Source organism: Lactuca saligna, chromosome 1, assembly GCF_052625555.1.
Source record: "Lactuca saligna cultivar CGN05327 chromosome 1, ASM5262555v1, whole genome shotgun sequence".
Lineage (NCBI taxonomy): Eukaryota > Viridiplantae > Streptophyta > Magnoliopsida > Asterales > Asteraceae > Lactuca > Lactuca saligna.
In genome coordinates, this window is record NC_136417.1 from 76,739,819 (window position 1) to 76,759,954 (window position 20,136).

Here is a 20,136-nt window from a genome sequence, read left to right on the forward strand (position 1 = left end):
GTTGGCTCTCAAAGTAGGATGCTTAAAAATGAATTATGGTTGAAGTAGTCGTTGCAATTATTAGTAGTTTATTTTAGGTGCGAAAAAATAAAAATACAATGCCATCATGGACGATACATCCCTATTTTCGGTAAAAAAAAGTACAACTATGTTGCTATTACATGTTTCTACACCAACAGTAGTTCCAAAAATATCCATATGGTTTCCATTTACAGGAGCTTTCAGAATTGTGCCCGATAAAGGTAAAATCGAAAAACAATAATTTTATAACTCTAACTTATTTTTACGGTAATGCATTAAAATGTACATGGAATTTTTTTGCAAATAGAAAACGATGATGTTGAGTTTCAAAATAAGATAAAAAAAATAAACCAACAAAGCTAGGCACCCATAAAATTAAGAAAGAAATCAGAAATGGTGTTAAAACTTAAATTGAAAGCAGATAGGACTCCGAAAGATGGCACCAGAGCAAGTGACTTGCTCAGACAAACTTGTTATGATAGACTAGTTGAAATTATGTTTTATTTGTTATGGACATGTTTTATGAAGTGTTTTTATTATTATTAATATTTTTATGAATACTGGTTTTTAAATAGTATATTAATATAATTTAGATATATTCTATTTTCAGTTTCCAATATCCAGTGACTCGAAAAATTAGGATGTGTTGCCTATGGAGTATGCTATACCACGTCTTGAAGATGAGCAACAACGTCCTATTGATACGACTGCATTAGAAATTATTCGTGATTATCAACATGCTAAACAACGAACGATAATACTGGAAATCTCATTGCCGCCTCCACAGAGGACCGGAGAAAAGTAACATTATCTAAGATGAAAATTATCCTTTTTCATTAACATTATTGCAAAAAGAGTTATTTAATCTATTACATACTTAGATTGGTTTCCACAAATCAGGAAATTTTAAGGGATACATGTCACACCCCCAAACCAGAACGGCGGAAACATTCAGGGGTGGGCGACTTCATGTATAATAACAATAGAAGATAATAGTGAAGAAAGTAAACACAACCATCATAGATATAATTTAGAAGGTTACATCATTGCATGTATTACATGTTTCCAATCAAATTACATTATGTTGACAAAATGAGTTTTGAACTAACGTCTTAGCGTTTTGTCTTCAAAAGCTGTTGATTACCGATCTGTTGATTACCTGAGAATACAAGTAATTTTGGAAAAAAAAATATCAACAGTTAAGTTGGTGAGTTCATAAGATTTTTATTTGAGAAAAATGTTGATTTTCTTTGTAAAAGTAATAAAGTGTGATTCCAAAAAATCCAATATTTTATGTTATAATGTACTGTAGTCTTAAATACCCTAAGACTAATATGTATGGAATGTTCTACTTGAAAATAGTATATTGTAGTTTTTTTATAAATAAAACCCTTTTTATGTGATTGTTACTTTCCGTAAACAGAATGTACTCTTAATAACCCACGTGAGCTATTATAACCATGCGATGACCTAGTTAGCCTGTCACTACGTTCTTCAGACGTCAGAATGTTATGACATTTATCACCCAGACCTGCCGGTCTAACTATAGTTAATCGTTTAGGTGTGGGATTGTCATTCTTGTATAGATCTATACACAAATACCACACTCTCCCTACAAGAGATTTTAGTTACAATTACAGGACTTTAAATGTAGTACTTAAAAAGTACCGTGAAGTTGAATTTCTCACAAATTGATTCCTTAACAGGTTTACATAAAGTGAAATGAAAAGCCTTTTTGTCATAAGTATAAGTATTACCCTTTTCATTGTGTGTGTAAAATATATAAAAATAATCCTATTTTTATATAATCGTTTACTTGTCCTGAAAGGGTAAAACAACGTGAATGTTTCCCAAACTATTTCTATAAAAGTTTAATATGTATGTTTCGTTGAAATGAACACTTTTATATTTTTGATAACATTGCATGTAAATGTTTATAACTTTAGTAGTAATGCTATTTTTTAAAATACATATAACTTGTAAGATAGCATAAATTATGGTTGTTATATTTTCACAAGTTTCCTTGTGTTTTACTTGTATTCCCCCCTTAAAATATAGCAAAATCATTGAAAAGTATAAGGGTATGAACTCACTTATAAAGTGGTGATTCGGACAACACTTCACTACTAAAACTGATTTTCCTTGACGAAATCGTGAGTTTCTGCTAAAAAATGGGTTATGCGAGGGAAGAGCTTCAAACAAAAAAGACTATTTTCTCGGGGAATTCGGGTGCTCCATCGCTTTCTTCTAGTGTTAGGGAGGTTCCCTATGCTTCGGAGGGTTTTAGAGTGGCTTGAGAGGGTATAGAGAGTGAAAGAGATTGTAAATTAGCAACCATTCCCGGGCGGTCTCACATGGTATTTGTAGTTGAGGCCTAATCTTCAGTACGCTGGGCGTACCTGCAAGGACATGGCGCATTCCGTTACGCTAGGCGTGCCCTCGTACGCGGGGCGTTTAGAGATACATGGCATTGGTTCGGTTTCCGGGCTTCGAACGTGTCTATCGTGCGAATATGTGTCTACTGCATGAAGGAAGAGGGTGATGTGGCCAACTCCAGACCACGTTTCCGAGTACGCGGGGTGTATGCCTTTAGACACACCTCGAAATTTGTGCCTCGAACTTCCAAAATTCATAACTTTTGCATACGAGCTTCATTTCATTCTTTATATCCACACGTAGGTGAGACCGTACTCTACAACTTTAGTTTAGACTCGGTCGGCCAATTTTTGAATTTATTTTTAAAGTTATATTTTAATAGGCAAGGACAGGAAAAGTCTGTTAAAAATTTATAACTTCTTCATCCGACATCCATTTTCGTATGTTTTTTTTACCGTTGAACTACTATTGACGAAATCTTCGATTGTCGTTCAGGTTGTGTCGGCTAAAAATCGCTTGATCTATATTTGAATTTCGGGTTGTACACTGTTATGTCGAATCTTAGAAAAATCATAATTTCCTCCTATGAAGTCAGATTTGAACGTTATGTTTATGCACACTCTCAGTTTAACATATACTATGAATTTCATTTAGATAACTAAGGCTAAAAAGCATTTTATTGTAAACTCACTTTTTCCGACACACAACATCGTGCCGCTTCTGTTGCGAAACTTCGATGAGTTATAACTTCTTCATTATAACTCGAATTTCAGTGTTATTTATATTTCTGGAATCCTTGTCACGACCACTACCTTTTTATACATAAATATCGGGCTTATCTAACATTTTATTTTTGACACTTATTTTCATCTTAGTTTATTATATATGTATTATTTCAAAAACGAGTTACAATAGTTGATCTAGACTATTACATTGATTTACAATAACGTATTATTACAACTAGCCACCGGTGGCGAAACCAATATACGACTTCACCGTCCTAATCTAGTATTAGTATTACCATTCTTATCCAGAAAATGAATAACCTACGCAAAACAATCCTCTCGACACGAAGCATCCGAACTTCAAGAGAATCTAAATTCCAGCTGAAGACCTTTGAGTTTCCGTATTACAGGTACTTACCTTGGACCGGCGATTCTCTACCCTAACTTCTCGTCCTCGAATGCATGTTTGGATCCTAATAATCTACCATCCCTGATAATAAATTCTCCTAACACCTCCTATGTCCTAATGACTCATGAAAAGGCAAACGAAAGCTCATAATACAATCATAAACAATAAGATAGGAAAAAATATACATACCAGTCGTCACATCAGGTACTATCCTGGCCTCCATAACAGCAAGATGAAAAGCCAATCCTAGAGCCCTCAGGGGCTCTGTCCTACCCTGGCTCCCGTTCGTGATCCTGAAGGTAGTCGGTGCTGGAGCCTACGCCGGCTGGGCAACTAGCAGGGGACACTTGGCCTTTATATGGCCCACATGCTCACAAGGATAACAAAGTCAGATGCTAGAAGCTGAAGTCTGATGCCTACAATCCCTCACGATGTGGCCCTTTTTGCCATACTTGTGGCATCCTGAAGAAGCTCGACAACTCCCATCATGCACCGTGTCGCACATTCCGTAAGTGCGACCCCTTCGACTCCTCTGCATGTAATTAGTGGCCCTATACCGTTTTGGCGCAGACTGGGACTGCACCGGGGACTACCTCTGCTCCTTCAACTGAAGCTCGATCTCCAAGTCGGACTGCCTGGCGGCCTCCTATAACTCTAGTAAGGTATCACATCTCTACGTGGACATGAACTATTGAATGTCCATCTTGAGCACGCTCGGATATCGGGTCATCTAAGCCTGCTCAGAAGCAAACTCAAAGCAAAACATCGCCCTTTCGGTAAACATCCTGGTGATCTCCATCACCGACTCTGAAACTTGTCTCAAATCCAGAAAATCTCGTGCCAGCCACTCCCGCTCAACCCATAGGATGTAGAGAGTGTGGAACATCTCCCTGAACTGATCCCATGTCACTGCAACTCTCTGCTTGTCAGACTACGATCGCGTAATCAACCTCCACTAATCCTTTGCTCCAGACCTCAGCAGGTTCAGAGCACACCTGATATTCTGGTCAACAGGGCAGGAATAAGTGAAAAAACATCCCTCTACATCAGACAGCCACCTCATGGCTACAATCGGGTCCTGAACTCCCTCGAAATTCAAGGGCTTCGTGTTATCGAAGTCCCGATACTAAAACACCTACGCTAGCCCAACACCCGTAGCCGCTACAGCTGCGGATGCTGCAACAACAGTAGTCTCAGCAATGGCTGTGTATCCGCCATCAAAATACTCCATCGTTGCGGTTTTGATAGACCCAAACATCTCCGATAACTTTGCCCAGAATAGAGCAACTACCTCATCTTGTAGGATCTCCTGAATCCTAGCATCTATCTCCTCACGGATGACTCCTCTAACATGGTCCTCTGTCAATGTTGGCTTATCCTGGCTGCCAGCTCCCGGCCCTGATCCGGATCTGGTCTGAAGTCGCCTCGTAGTCACCATTCTGAAAATACACCGAATGACCCCGCACAAGACCCAAGGGGTTACCATTCAGATAATCCGCATAACCACAACGAACCAACTACAAACAAGACCCAAGGGGTTTGTGACTTCCTTGCTACGCGTATGTATCCTGTGATTTCAGTGGTACGGTCCCATACTACTTTCCACACCTACCCATATTTGTCTCAAAGATCATCACAATGCCCTAACAATATATACAACATAAGCAAGCACTCAATCCTCGCTCCTAGAATAAGGCTAAATGTCTCACAACTGGCCGGATGACCCCGCACAACTCATCCTATCACCATTACTACACGACCCTCCATTGGTGCCAGATAACTATTACATGAATACAATCACATGTCTTACAGCTTAACCAATCTTAGAATAAGAGATTTAATCCTACAACTATTGGAATTAGACAAGAGCTACGCAGCATGACCAAATCCGTCATCCTAAGATCATTTAACCCATGTAGCATGTGACTTAGTGCATTCACTCAATAACTAATTCACAAGTGAAAGAGTCACATAACCGCCAAATAAGGAAACTCTATAGGAACTAAGGCATCACATAATCAGGAAATTCTATCAAGCAACTCCTGAAGATCCCTACCCTATCACTAGCATGTTGTTCTAACAAATCACGATATCAGATAACTGTATGATATTTTGGGTTCTACTTACTAGCTCCGGCTGATCGTACACTTCGCATCCTCTTTTATTTTGAAAACTATCAAAAAATCATTTTGAAAATCTTGTAAAAATCCTTTTCCTTAGTTTAAGATCGGATTCACATGAATGTTCCTCCAATTCAATCAAACCAAGGCTCTGATACCAACTTGGAACATCCATAAAAAAATTCATAAAAATTTTGAACTTTTCAAAATCATCCCAAGCTCATAAAGTGTTTGAAAAATCTTCCAAAATCGGTACTATTTACAAATTGTTTTCAAAATAAATCAATATTAGAATTTTCCCTGAAATCACAATCATAAATCGAGGAAGTATGTACGGTCACGCCTTCGCCTTCCTGCGGTCATCCCCTTTACCTGTACCTGAAACAATAATCGATAAATGTGAGCTCGAAGGCTTAGTGAGTTACCCCCAAAATACTAACACAAACAACAATGCACATATCATAACAAACATCATACTATGGTTCCAATCAACCGTCGGGTTGGAATACCCCAGGCCCTTAACCATCGGGTTTGAATGCCAACATACTATGGGTCTAGTCAAACATCGGGTTGGAATACCCCAGGCCCTCAACTATCAGGTTGGAATGCCAGCATACTATGAGTCCAATCATCCTTAGGATGGAGTACTCTCGTCCCACAACCATTGGGTAGGAATGCCCACATACTATGAGTACAATCATCATCGGGATGGAATACTCTCGGCCTACAACCATCGGGTTGGAATGCCCACATACTATGAGTCCAATCATCCTCGGGATGGAATACTCTTAGCCCACAACCATCGGGTTGGAATGCCCACAACCAATCAAACATGTGCACCTATATCAGATAATCATATAACGGTCTATAGAGACAACATACTAGGGTCCAATCATCTTCGGGATGGAATACCCTCAACTACCAATCAAACGTGTGCACATATAAAAGGTAATCACCTAACAGTATACAGAAAATTAGACCAAGCTACATGTCACTAAGCATAGCGTCATCCTATCTACCAGGATATCGATCTAACATATCACACAATATATAACCTTCCTATCTACTAGGATGCCTATCTAACATGTCATAGTACCAAAAAATCCGAATAATAATTCAAAGGGTCGGCCTTGGTGCCTTAGACCCTATGGTATAGTGAGGAGAGCTCACCTCACAACGTCGAACTATAGTGATAAGATCAAACTCCTGGATCACAGCCATGAACTCCACCACCTATAACCATCATAGGACCAAGTTCATCAAAATCCCATATTACCAGAATACCCTCAGAAGTCAAACTTGGTAAACCCTTGGTCAAAGTCAAAGTCAATGGTCAAGGTCAACAGTCCATGTTGACCCAACTTGTCGACTCCAACTACTTACTCGTTGAGTTCCTCCAAAACTCAGAAAACAGCAAACCTGAGTCAACTCGCCGAGTTGCCAGGCAACTCGTTGAGTCCATGAAATGTCCAGATTATCGGGGGAAAATCCTAACCACTCATCGAGTCACTTTATTGACTCATCGAGTTCATGCAGAATCCAGAAAACGGGAAAACCCGTCTCAACTCATCGAGTTGGCTATCTAACTCGTCGAGTTCCTTAAGTCCATTTCTCATTCAGACGCTACTAAGCAACACCAAAGCTCCAAACTATAGATCTAACCCCCTAGGGTGTAGTTACCACGTAAAGTTGCCAGCTTTACGTGTATGCAAGGCCTTAAAAGGCTTAAAGCACCAAAACTAAGTCTAAGATGAGGTTTGGGGCATGGAGAAGGGACATAGCTTGCTAAAGTCGGGAACTTTATGTCCATAAGGGTCTAGAGCAGTCTAGATCTGAACTCCACACTTCCTAATGTGTTCAAAACCAGAAATGACACAAGATTAGGGTAAAAATGATCCTAAACTCTCGTATGAAGAGATCTAACAAGAAGGTGGTCAAGGTAACGACTTTTTACCTTCAAATGGATGCTAACCCGAAGTAGATACCGGATCTACTAGCTTCTTCTCACTCCAAGCTCCTAATTCTTCAAGTTTCTTCAACTAGAGGCACCAAAGAACATCTCCAAGCTCACACACTCACACAATGTGGAGATTAGGGTTTCCTCCAAGCTCAGACACTCACAGCGCCAACTCATCGAGTTGGGTCCTCCAATTCGTTGAGTACGTCGTAAAATGCACGCGGGCTGACTAGTTCGTAAACTACGAGTTGGGGCCTCCAACTCATCAAGTAGGCTTCCTTAATTGCATAAAATCCCCTAGTTCTCATTCCTGGAAATCGGGATGTTACAAAAAAAGGTTATAGGTGTTGTTCTTTATTCTATTTTGTGGACTATAAGTTAGAATTCAATTTAAGTATCCAAAATTGGTTGTATCATTTTGTTTTTTGTTTTACTAAAGACATCGTGAAATGGTGTTTATGATTAGGTTGCTCAAGTTTTTCGAAATCTTGATTTGGCCACAACTGCATGGGTAAAAAAGTTATTACGTTTGTGTGCTAAGATCCTAAAATGCAATCTAATGCGGTGAGGCATGTTCTTGGAAATGACTAAGGTAAAAACATTAGAGATATGTCACATCAATTACACATGTACATTATTTTAATACAATTGATAAACCATATTATACTTTTGGTTTTAATTATTTGATTATTTGGTATTTTGAACACCCTCATATATAGTTTGACTTAGGCCTTAAATCGGGTCGGACCAAGCTCTTGAAGTGAAAAAGTATGATCTATATATTTTATGAAAACTCAACATTCATTTCCACTGCTATACAAGGAAAATAATAATAATAACAATAAACTTTTAGCGTTTTTTAAAATACCATTACCACCTGGCTATCTGTATGGTCTTCGTGACAAGTATAATAAAGCTAATAAAAAATATCATGTTAGATCATTTAGCAACTAGGGGTGTCGAACGGGTAAAATTCTCGGGTTTCGGGTAGAACGGGTCGGGTAGATCGGGTATTTCCTTAAGAAAATAATACCCGATATTCGACCTATATTGTAATTTGGGTTTTCGGGTTTCGGGTATTCGGGTTTGAGGTCGGGTCGGGTAGTTATCGGGTATACCCGAAAATTTCTTAATGACACTTATTGATAATTTTTTTTCTTTATTTTTTTATTTTTACATGTTGGTTGATTTAATAAAGAATCGGGTAGGAAAATACTCAATAAAATTAACAAGTACATATATAATAACAATACAAATCATTATAATATGTTATGTACTTTTTTAATTCCATTATGTGCGATAGTGAGAAACTGAGAATTGTGATGATGGTTTGTGACTTCAGTTTCAACGTCGTATTCCATTTGCAAGTTTGTGCCGACTGTCGAGTCGTCGTTTTTAAGAAGGAAACGAAGGGTTTTGTTTTATTTGAAGTGTGCGTACGTGACTGCATTGTATATTTGGTATTATTTAAAAAACGAATTCGGGTATTCGGGTATACCCGAAAATAAATATTCATACCTAAAACCCGACCTATATTATTATCGGGGTAACCTATTACCCGAATGTTCATACCCGTTACCCGTTCTACCCGACCCATTCTACCCAAATTCGGAACGGGTCGGGTGGGTAGAACGGGTTTCGGGTTTTTTCGACTGGCCTATTAGCAAACCACACTTTAACCACAAAATGAGGATTTTTTTTATAACACATTCAATATTTGCAAAGTAAGAATGTTAAATTAAGATTTTAAATTAGGATTATATTCAAGAAGCAACAAATTACTTTCATACGTTCATTATAACCAAGTATTTTCATTCCATCCTATTACAACATTGTATTTGAAAAAAGAAAAACTATACAATTATCTAATATTATAAGTTTATTGTTTTTCTTATTAAGACATCTTCTTCTTCTTACTATAATAAATGAAGATAATTCTGCCACATGTCAATTTCTAATGAGTTTTGACATTTGTCATTTTCTGATATTTTTAAATAAATAATATGCATCTTTCAATTTATGGTTTTCCTTTTCAATTTTTAAAATTAAAAAACCACATAATACTTATACTTATATATGTAAACTATCAAATGTAATAAATATTATACTGAATTGCAATTAATATGTTTCTTATTTCAAAATTTCATTTCTTATTTCAAAGTTTTATTTTAAAAAATGCTTATTATTTACATTTTAATATTTTATTTTTTTTAATCAACACGTATAATACACGAGTTTTACACCTAGTTATACATTAAAAATCTACTAAGTTATAACTTATAACATAGGAAATTAGTTTGTATTTGAATGACACTGAAGATGAGACTCGATGCTATCATGACCCAGTAAAACGGTGTTTGACATTAATTTTTCAACTACTTATAGGAGTTTGAGGGATGATGATAACTATTTTCCGATCTTAACCGAGTATCATTACTCAATCAGAATAGTTGATACCAATAGCTTTTCTCCTAGATGCCATATTTTGTGGATAACCAAATGAAACACCTCTTAGTCAACTTTTACCGGGAGGTTATAAATTGTAAGCCTTACCTTTCATTCAAAATCCGAAATCATCAATCTCTTCTTTAACTATTTACAAGTATCAACACACACCAAAGAGAAGCAAAATTCAAGTACGAGTAGGTACATACTTATAGAGACGAAAGTATAAAACAAAATAATCCAACGAACTTGCCATTGTCATCAAAATCACTCCTTGGGAAAACAGACAAGGGGAATAAAAGAAATAGAAGATAATTTAAGTACACTTATCAATACAGAATTATAGAGCTAAATTGCAATGTAGTTAAACATTCTTACAAAATTATGTCTCCGGGTTCAAGTAGATCACTTCTGCTTTTGGTGATGCTCGAGGGAAGCGCATAACATCCTTTGAGATGGCAAGTATTTTTTTAGCATCAAGATCTCCACTTGTTGTGATGGTAAGCTTCTCGAGAGAAGGGGAATGAGCAAGAAGAAGCTTTATAAAAAGCAGTTCTGGTTTTGATCCTTCTAAATATGTTATCTCTACAGTTTGCAACTGATCCAATGTACAATCCAAGCAGTTTGGGGATTCCAAATGATTTGAAGCAGGTCCCACATCTACTCGGGGATCCTGAAACAACACCATAATGCAACAGCAGTTTAGCTCCCAACTCTTGTATCATGTAAGCAAAATAATTATATAATTTTAGCACTTGCTACTTTACCACCTGCATGCCCAGCATATACATATGCAGACTTTCCAGATTGGGTGAGTTTCGAAGCAAACAAAGAGCAGCATGAAGTAGATCCAAATCACCAAGTTGAAAAAACAGCAACCAGAGACATTTTAAACTACTAATCGGATGTGGAAGCAATTTAGGAATCTTTTCTGCAGCCAAAAACTGTGAAATGAAAGTTAGATTTTAAATTATCTGATAAACATGAGAATTACATACCCCTCTGAGCAAAATTCAATTGAGGAAGAGCATAAAAAGTTTACCTTAACAAAATAACTGTCGATACCAAAGGTTCTAACTGTGGGCAAGTTACTAAAAATTGTGGCCAAATTAGTTTTTTCAGCTTGTTCATAATCTTGTATGCGGTTCTGCAAAATAATCACAACCTCAAAAAGGCATGGACTGCCTAATAACTGGATCAACATAGCATCAGGGCAAGTTAGGACTTCCAAATACTGCAGTTTTGTAGCCTTAATATTGAAATTGTAAACATTTGTGCACCAATACAGGGACAACTTCTTAAGCTGTGGTAGGTTGACCTTAGCTCCACTCAAGCTAGCCCCAAAATCGATATCCTTGAGAAAAAGTTCTTCAAGATTGAGAAATCCTTCAAACGCAAGTGGCTTATAGAAACAGTTTTGCAGTTCCAACTTTCTCAATTCTAGAAAACAAAACAGATAAGAAGGAAGTTCATAACGTTGATTTAAATTAGTAAGGACAAGTTCAGTAACACCCTGTCTAGATAAGAATGACATCCATTGATCAACTTCCAGGAAGCTATCAAGAACCATGTTTGGTATGTTGAGATGAAATTTCAAGATAGGACCCTTGTGAAGGAACAAGACTTGGTTGATGATCCTGACAAACCCATTACGACCAAAAGCTCCATTTTTTGCAAATTTATTCGAGAAATCTTTATCAAAAACCACAGCCTTCAATTTGGTCCATCTGTACCTCCAACTTTTTGATATAATGCTTGTCCTTACAGTGTCTTGAACTGGGATCCGTTCTAAGATTGAATCTATCAAGTGTTCTGGCAGGTTACTGATTCTATCTTCTCCAACACAACTGACAACCTTCCCGTTACTCTCTGTCATCAGATTCATAGAAGAAGAAAAAAAGGAGTAAGTTATTTCAAAGAAAGGGAAGGAAACAGTTAACACTGAACATATTCACATTTCTAATAGACTAATACTCTTATTAATTTCCTTTTAATTCCAACGGAGGTTTTGGGCGTGGTACCATAAACTCATGATAAAAAAAAAAAAAAAATTATCTGCAATACTTATGATTTAACGGTTGTAAGCATTTTTTAGGAAATTTGATTCGCATATTAAATACTGTAACACAAATAGATAATAATCCAAGTGATTTCAACAACATAATGGCTTAAAGAGGGCCATAGAATATCAAAGGGAAAATCTAAGGACGTGAATTCAGCTGCTATAAAAAGAGGTTATTCCGTAATTATAAGAGCAATATCAGCTATACAAAAGCAAAGGTAGAAACTTGTCGTATGAGGTTGAAGAATGAAGGGCCTTTTCTGTCAATGGGTCAATGAAAACAGTTAAAAGGATGTATGGGAATTTAATAGATACTTTTGATGCCACGAAACTCTAGAGGTGTTCACCTATCTATTTTTTTATTTTTATTTTTACAGGCATACAATTTCTTTTGGGTTCAATTTTGGTCTATACTCAAGCTTCTACTTGCATCAATGGCTTCCACTGGTAAAACCCAACTTAAAACAAATTACATAACTACAAAATATACATTCTACTTGCAAAAACTAGATTTTACCCTTCGTTCTACCTTACATAATTAGCTACTATTCAATTATCTTTAAACGCATCTAATAAATCTTCTGGAAATCGGTTTCCTGATTTCTGTTTTCCGGTGGATATAATGATTGATAATGACTACCCAAAAACAAAGTCTATGTTTTCAACTGGAATGAAGAAAAGAAACCCTAAACAACAGAATCGAGACTAAATCTCTTTCCCAAACGACTTTCAAAGAAATAAAAAGATGAAGTTTTATGAAGTAGAAACTTACCCATCTTACAGTCTCACGAGCCAGGGTCAAATATCGAACGATTGGGAATTCAGTTTAATATCCACCAGCCCCTAAATTAGATATACAGTGTAAAAACTATGTTAACATTATGTTCCAAATTTAATAAAGGAAAGAAAGTCTTGATTATAAAGATTACGTAATCTTTTTTTTTTTATATCAACGTAAGAGTGAAATCTGTTAATGGTAAATTCTTATTTTAGTTTTGGATTACTAAATTAACTATACAGTTAAACTACCAGCAAAAATCTCTTGGTTTGTGAATATGATTTCGTTTTTTATGGGCAAATGGCATAAATGTTGGTTTTCCAAAAAAATATTGGTTTTATCTTTGAACGTGTTTCGGGATAATAAAATCTGGCATTTTCAATATTTGGTTCGTTTATTGGGTTTGAACATGTAAACAAGTGGTAACCGGTTACCCATAACTACGTGGTCTTTTATGAATAAGTTGGCAAACAATGTTAATGAACGTTACGTCCGCTTATAGGAGAAGCAAACATATCACTCTACCATCACCTTTTGCACATAAACGTATACAGGGCTGGATCGTTGGTTTTAAGGACCCTGTGTTAAAAAGAAAAATGGGGACCTAAATACCATTTTTAATATATATATATATATATATATATATATATATATATATATATATATATATATATATATATAGAGAGAGAGAGAGAGAGAGTCAAGATCAAATAAGAAGGAAATTTTTGGTAGGAAGGTAAGAATTTTTTTTTCTATATATTTTTTTCGCGAACAAAAAAAATAAATTATTAGATGATTCATTTGTAAGATGATTCACAAGAAAAAATTCTCAAAAAAACATCTCGATGATTCATTTATATAATGATTTTGTTGTTATTCACTAAAATTGTCATAAAAGTGAATTTTTCCTTAATTTACTTAAAAATGAATCATATAGATGTTTTTTTGAGAATTTTTTCTTGTGAATCATCTTACAAATGAATCATCTAGTGATTCATTTTTTTGTTCGTTAAAAAAATATGTAGAAAAAAAACTTCTTACCTTCCTACCAAAAAAAATTTCTTACCGGATCTATATCCTATATATATATATATATATATATATATATATATATATATATATATATATATATATATATACATATATATATATATATATAGGATATAGATCCGGTAAGAAATTTTTTTGATAATTTTTTCTTGTGAATCATCTTACAAATGAATCATCTAATAATTCATTTTGTTTGTTCGCGAAAAAAATATATAGAAAAAAAACTTCTTACCTTCCCACCAAAAATTTCCTTCTTATTTGATCTTGACTCTATATATATATATATATATATATATATATATATATATATATATATATATATATATATATATATATATATATATATATTTAATTTCATAATTATTTAAATATTATCATGTATTAATCTAAGTATTAATTTAGAAATTACAATGTTATATTATTATTTATGTTTTAAGAAAATACAACCCTAATTCCTATTTTTTTTCTTGGCACCGACAACACATGTTATTCCATAATCACTTTAAAATTAAATATTTTTAATATTATTTGAACAATTTCTTTGTATTTGTGAATTATGATTGTACTTTTTTCATAATTTGAATTTTTATTTAAGTTTGAAACTAATTAAAATAGTGTAATCTTTAGTTAATTTATTTACTTTTTTAAAAATTCTAAAAGGTTTAACCTATTTGTTTAATAAGTTGGGTTGAGAACTACATAAATATATCTAACTGGTGACAACCTAATTATTTTAAATGTTAGGTTGAGTTGTAAATATCAAGTTATTTTAACAAACATGTTGGTTTGAGTTGAAATAGTCAACCCAATTATTTGATGATTTGAACCCAAACACAACCCAAATCGATCAATTGTCAGCTCTACAAAGTTAGCCATCTAAAAAACTAACTACCCTCTCTTTTATCTACGTAACCTAGTTAAATCCAAAATATCACCACCTTAACAATCCACTACCAATCATTTTTAATAAAAAAACATAAGAATTTATTCCGTTTTCAAAAAAGTTAAATTTTTTATTATTTTTATTCTAACTCCCAAAAAAAAAAATTATATAAAACTGTATTAATACTGATCTCAATTTGTAGAAAAAACTAATCCATTGTTTGTCTTTTTTTTTAATAGACAAAATTACATAAATGGTCCTCATGGTTGACAAAATCGACCAATTATGGTCCTTATGACGAATTCTTTACACAGATGGTCCTTGTGGTTTCAAAATCGTGCAAAGACGGTCCTTTTGACTAACGGTGTTAACTTTTTCAGTTAAGTCCTATGTGAAATGACTTATTTGCCCTTCATGCATAAGGATGTTTTATGTAATATGTTTCTACCACATGGACCATTTATGTAATTTTCACTATTATTTATTATTTTTTTATTTATTTTAATTATATATTTAAGTATTTAGATTTGTTTAAATTTATTGTTTAATATATATATATATATATATATATATATATATATATATATATATATATATATATATATAACATTTTTTAACGTTTTGTTCAAATTATTTTTTCTAATCTTTTTGGTATTTTCTTCAAGTAATTTATTAATGTTTTTTATGTGGATGTTTTATTCGAATATTATTTATGTATTTATTTATTTATTTGACTTTATGTTCGAATACATTTTTCAACATATAGTATGTTTATATTTGTTAAAGGATTTTACGGCTATTGTAACTATAATTCGTAACTTAATTCACTTTCAATTATGTTTTCATTTTTTTTCTTTTATCAGGTTATATAATTATTACTTTTTAATTCAAATATTTAACTATATAAGATTGTATAATTATTATTTTTGTAAACTAATTTATTAACATTTGTTATTAAAAAGTGTAAAATGTTTGTTAAACGTGAATATAATTAATATAGATTAGGTAGACATAGGCTACGTTGAGACCGCCTCATAACGTTGCCGAGAACGACTTGATCATTTCACATTGGATCTAAATGTAATTATTTCGAGTTATTTTATTTTTTTTGGTTTTTAGCAGTGTTGTAAAAAATCACAATTAGGTCCCGTATAATCTCAGATTAATCCCTTAGCGCTACCTTACTGATTAAAGACCCTTGCGTTCTGATTTTTTACAACACTGCTAAAAACAAAAAAAAAAAAAAAAAAAAAAAACTCGAAATAATTACATTTAAATCTAATGTGAAATGACTTGGTCGTTCTCGGCAACGTTGTGAGGCGGTCTCAGCTTAGCCTATGTCTACCTAATCTATATTAATCATATTCACGTTTAACATACATTTTACACTTTTTTATAAAAATATGTTAATAAATTAGTTTACAAAAATAATAATTATACAACCTTATATAGTTGAAAAATGTATTCGAACATAACGTCAAAATAAATAAATAAATAAATAAATAATATTCGAATGAAATGTCAAAATAAAAAACATTAATAAATTTACTTGAAGAAAATGTCAAAAAGATTAGAAAAAATAATTTGAGCAAAACATTAAAAAATATTAGCATATATATATATATATATATATATATATATATATATATATATATATATATATATATATATATATATATATATATAAAACAATAAATTTAAACAAATCTAAAATCCTTAAATATATAATTAAAATAAATAAAAAAATAATAAATAATAGAGAAAATTACATAAATGGTCCCTATGGTAGAAACATATTACATAAAGCGTCCTTATGCATGAAGGGCAAATATGTCATTTCACATAGGTCATAACTGAAAAAGTTAACACCGTTAGTCAAAAGGACCGTCTTTGCAAGATTTTGAAACCACAAGGACCATCTGTGTAAAGAATTCGTCATAAGGACCATAATTGGTCAATTTTGTCAACCATGAGGACCATTTATGTAATTTTGTCTTTTTAATAATTATAATGTATATTTTAGACAAAACTTCAAAAATGGTCCCTGTGGTTTCAAAACTTTTAACAAATGGTCCTTTTGGCTAACATCGTTAACATTTAACCGTTAAGTGAAGGGCATTTCAGTCATTTTACCACCACAGGGACCATTTATGAAGTTTGCCTTAATTTTTTTTTTAAAAAAGAAAAAAAAAATATTTAATATTAAAGGGCCCCACCCCCCCTCTCTTTCTCTCTCTCTCTCTCTCTCTCTCTCTCTCTCTCTCTCGTAAACATTGCATCTACAGCTTCAGTTTCAACTTTACACACATCCAAATTCACCACCAATGATCCTCTTCTAGCTCGTAGCCAATCTCCAACTTCACTAGTCACATTCTTGCACTTCTTTACCTTGATCTTCACCAAATTAGGACAACCCCAAGCAAAAGCTTCGATTCCTTCATCTGATACTGGACACCCTTTTATACAGAGCTTCTTCAAAGCAACACATTTTCATGCTATGCCTGAAATTTCCCCATTAGTTATTGTTTTGCTTCCACATAGAGCTAATCTTTCTAGTTTTTGATAGTTTGTAGCGATTGCTTCTAGGCTTGCTGAGTTAGGGTTGACCCCAATTAGATCAAGTTCTTGAAGGTTTGCACTGTGTTTAGCAATCGCTGTCAAACCCTCGTTTCCTATCCTGTTTGTTCTCCATCCATCGATGTGAAGCTTTCTTAAGTACTTACAGTGCTTAGCAATGGCGACAACCCCAGTATTTGTGCATTCTGGTGTCTTGACGATGTGTAGAATTTCCAATTTGGAGCAATTAGAGAGGGATGAAAGCCCAACATCGGTTACCTGTAGTCTCTCCAGATGAACTTCAACCAAACAACTATCTGCAGTCGCTATCGTCTCCAATAACCTATCCCAATCGCCTAAGCATCGGAGCAATTTCAACGTCTTCAGTTTTTTTGCACCGCTAATTAAAGGTCCGAAGAAATGGCCGTTGTATAGCTCCTTAAGACATATACTTTTGAGCGAGGAAGCCGCCGCCCCTGGCCCAATCGACTTCGCTGCTCCTCCGCCGTTGATGCCTCTTAATCGTTTAACAGACAGCTCCTCGAGATAAGAACAACTATCGAGGAGGGCGTTTATGCCTTTAGCACAGTACATACAAGATCCACAAGAGAATTTCTTCAAACCCTTGCAGTTTTTCGCTAAGCCGGCCATACCTACATCAGTTGCAGGTAAAAAATGGGAAGAAGATGATAGGGTAGGTGGGTTTTTTGATCTTGCGAGAGAGAGAGAGAGAGAGAGAGAGAGAGAAGGGTGGAGCCCTTTAATATTAAATAATTTTTTTTCTTTTTTTTTAAAAAAAAAATTAAGGCAAACTTCATAAATGGTCCCTATGGTGGTAAAATGACTGAAATGTCCTTCACTTAACGGTTAAATGTTAACGGTGTTAGCCAAAAGGACCATTTGTTAAAAGTTTTGAAACCACAGGGACCATCTGTGAGGTTTTTTGAACTTAGGAACTAAACTTGATATTTTTGAAAACCACAGGGACCATTTTTGAAGTTTTGTCTATATTTTATAACAAAATGAGTGTTATAAAACGATTACGTTTCTAATTAAAGAAGGCCATGGAAAAGGTTTTATATTTTTTTATCTTTTAAGTTAGTTAATATTAACTTTTAAATAGATAATAATTACTATAAAAAACTAATTAGAAAATTATGGACCCGTTCGACAAAACCAACTGGCAGCGGGTAGCACGTAGCTTGTAACTTGTAGCTTTTTGCTAAACGCTACACGAAATAGTATTTTGATTTGTAATGTTTTGTTTAAACTAAATGCTAGAAACTTGTAGTGTCAAACGAAACTTTCTGTTAAAAATGCATTGTTTTGCCAAATCTCTAGAAGGTAGAAGTTTTCAAACGTTCTGTGTTAAACACGCCCTATATATATATATATATATATATATATATATATATATATATATATATATATATATATATATATATATATATATATATATATATATATATATATTGCAATGTGTTGCCATGTATTCACATATCTATAAAAAAGTTTACAACTTGTGGTTGCTGGCTCAAACCTATTGGTATGTTTTGATATTTTTTATTTTTATTTTATATTCTTGTCGACGGACACATCATTCTGTTACGGATGGAGATAATCTAAGGGTCAATTTATAAAGTTCAACAAACTTATCTAAACAACATTTTAATGGATTGATAAGATTAAAGACCCTCCAAATATTTATTTCATTAATACAAGCAAACTTCGGGATCTTTTTTTTTTTTTTTTTTTAAAGAAGATTATTAATGTAATAATATAATTTTTGCTAGATTTATCTAAGAAATTATTTTAAACAAAAACATTAGAACTTACTATTATTTGTAATTAATCTAATCCAACCACTTCCAAAACATGAATATAATCACCCATTTTTACCTCTTACATAATCTTATCAGATTTAACTTTTATGTTAAATAAGGGTAAAATATTATTATAAAACACATATAAATAAATCACACAACTTTGTTGGTCATGAAAAAAGAAAACATACAGCCAAAAAACAAAGTTGCCTAATCTTATCAATTTTAACTTTTATGTTAAATAGAGGTAAAATATGATTACAAAACAAATATAAACAGATCACAGAACTTTGTTGGTCATAAAAAAAGAATAAATACAAGAAATTAAAAAGAAAGTTGCGAAGAGTGAGATACTTATTGCAAACATATATGAGTATTGATTTTCCCGGTTCTCATTCACATGCAGAAACAAACCTATATTTATAGTGGTGAAGTTATATGGGGCCGTGGAGTACTATAACATCTCAAAAAAAAAATTGTGTTTTTATATATAAAAACATTATTTATAAACATGTTCTATGTTATTCTATCCTCATGTAAAGAATGATACCATGTTTTTAATATACGGGATATGATAACTATATAAAATAAATCTTTTACGGTTACTACAAGGGTAGAAAGAGCTTTTCGGAATATGTCAAAAATATGTTACAGAATAGCATGGAATATCAACATGTAAACGATTGTTTAGTCACTTTTTTTTTCAAAGGATGTGTTTTTACAAAATCTTGATAATAATGGTATTGACTGATTTCAATACATGACTAGACAGATTCAACTGTAACCATTGCTTAAATTATATATATATATATATATATATATATATATATATATATATATATATATATATATATATATATATTCGATTTACCACTATAAATGTTAAGAAACTCTTTGAACTAATTATTTTGAATCTGGAAAAAGTTTATAC

At 33.4% G+C, this 20,136-nt stretch overlaps 1 protein-coding gene and 1 pseudogene across 1 annotated transcript; both read right to left on the reverse strand.

Moving 5' to 3' along the window:
• Positions 1 to 10,435: 10,435 nt before the first annotated feature.
• LOC145008726 (F-box/FBD/LRR-repeat protein At1g13570-like) lies at positions 10,436 to 11,929 on the reverse strand. The gene is made up of 3 exons (XM_078967331.1): positions 11,096 to 11,929; positions 10,824 to 10,997; positions 10,436 to 10,726 (listed from the first exon to the last, which is right to left on the reverse strand). Exons 1-3 carry the CDS (start codon positions 11,927 to 11,929, stop codon positions 10,436 to 10,438), a joined length of 1,299 nt encoding a protein of 432 aa, XP_078823457.1.
• Positions 11,930 to 16,007: 4,078 nt separating this feature from the next.
• LOC145008734 (F-box protein SKIP2 pseudogene) lies at positions 16,008 to 18,200 on the reverse strand (annotated as a pseudogene).
• Between the last annotated feature and the right edge of the window lie 1,936 nt (positions 18,201 to 20,136).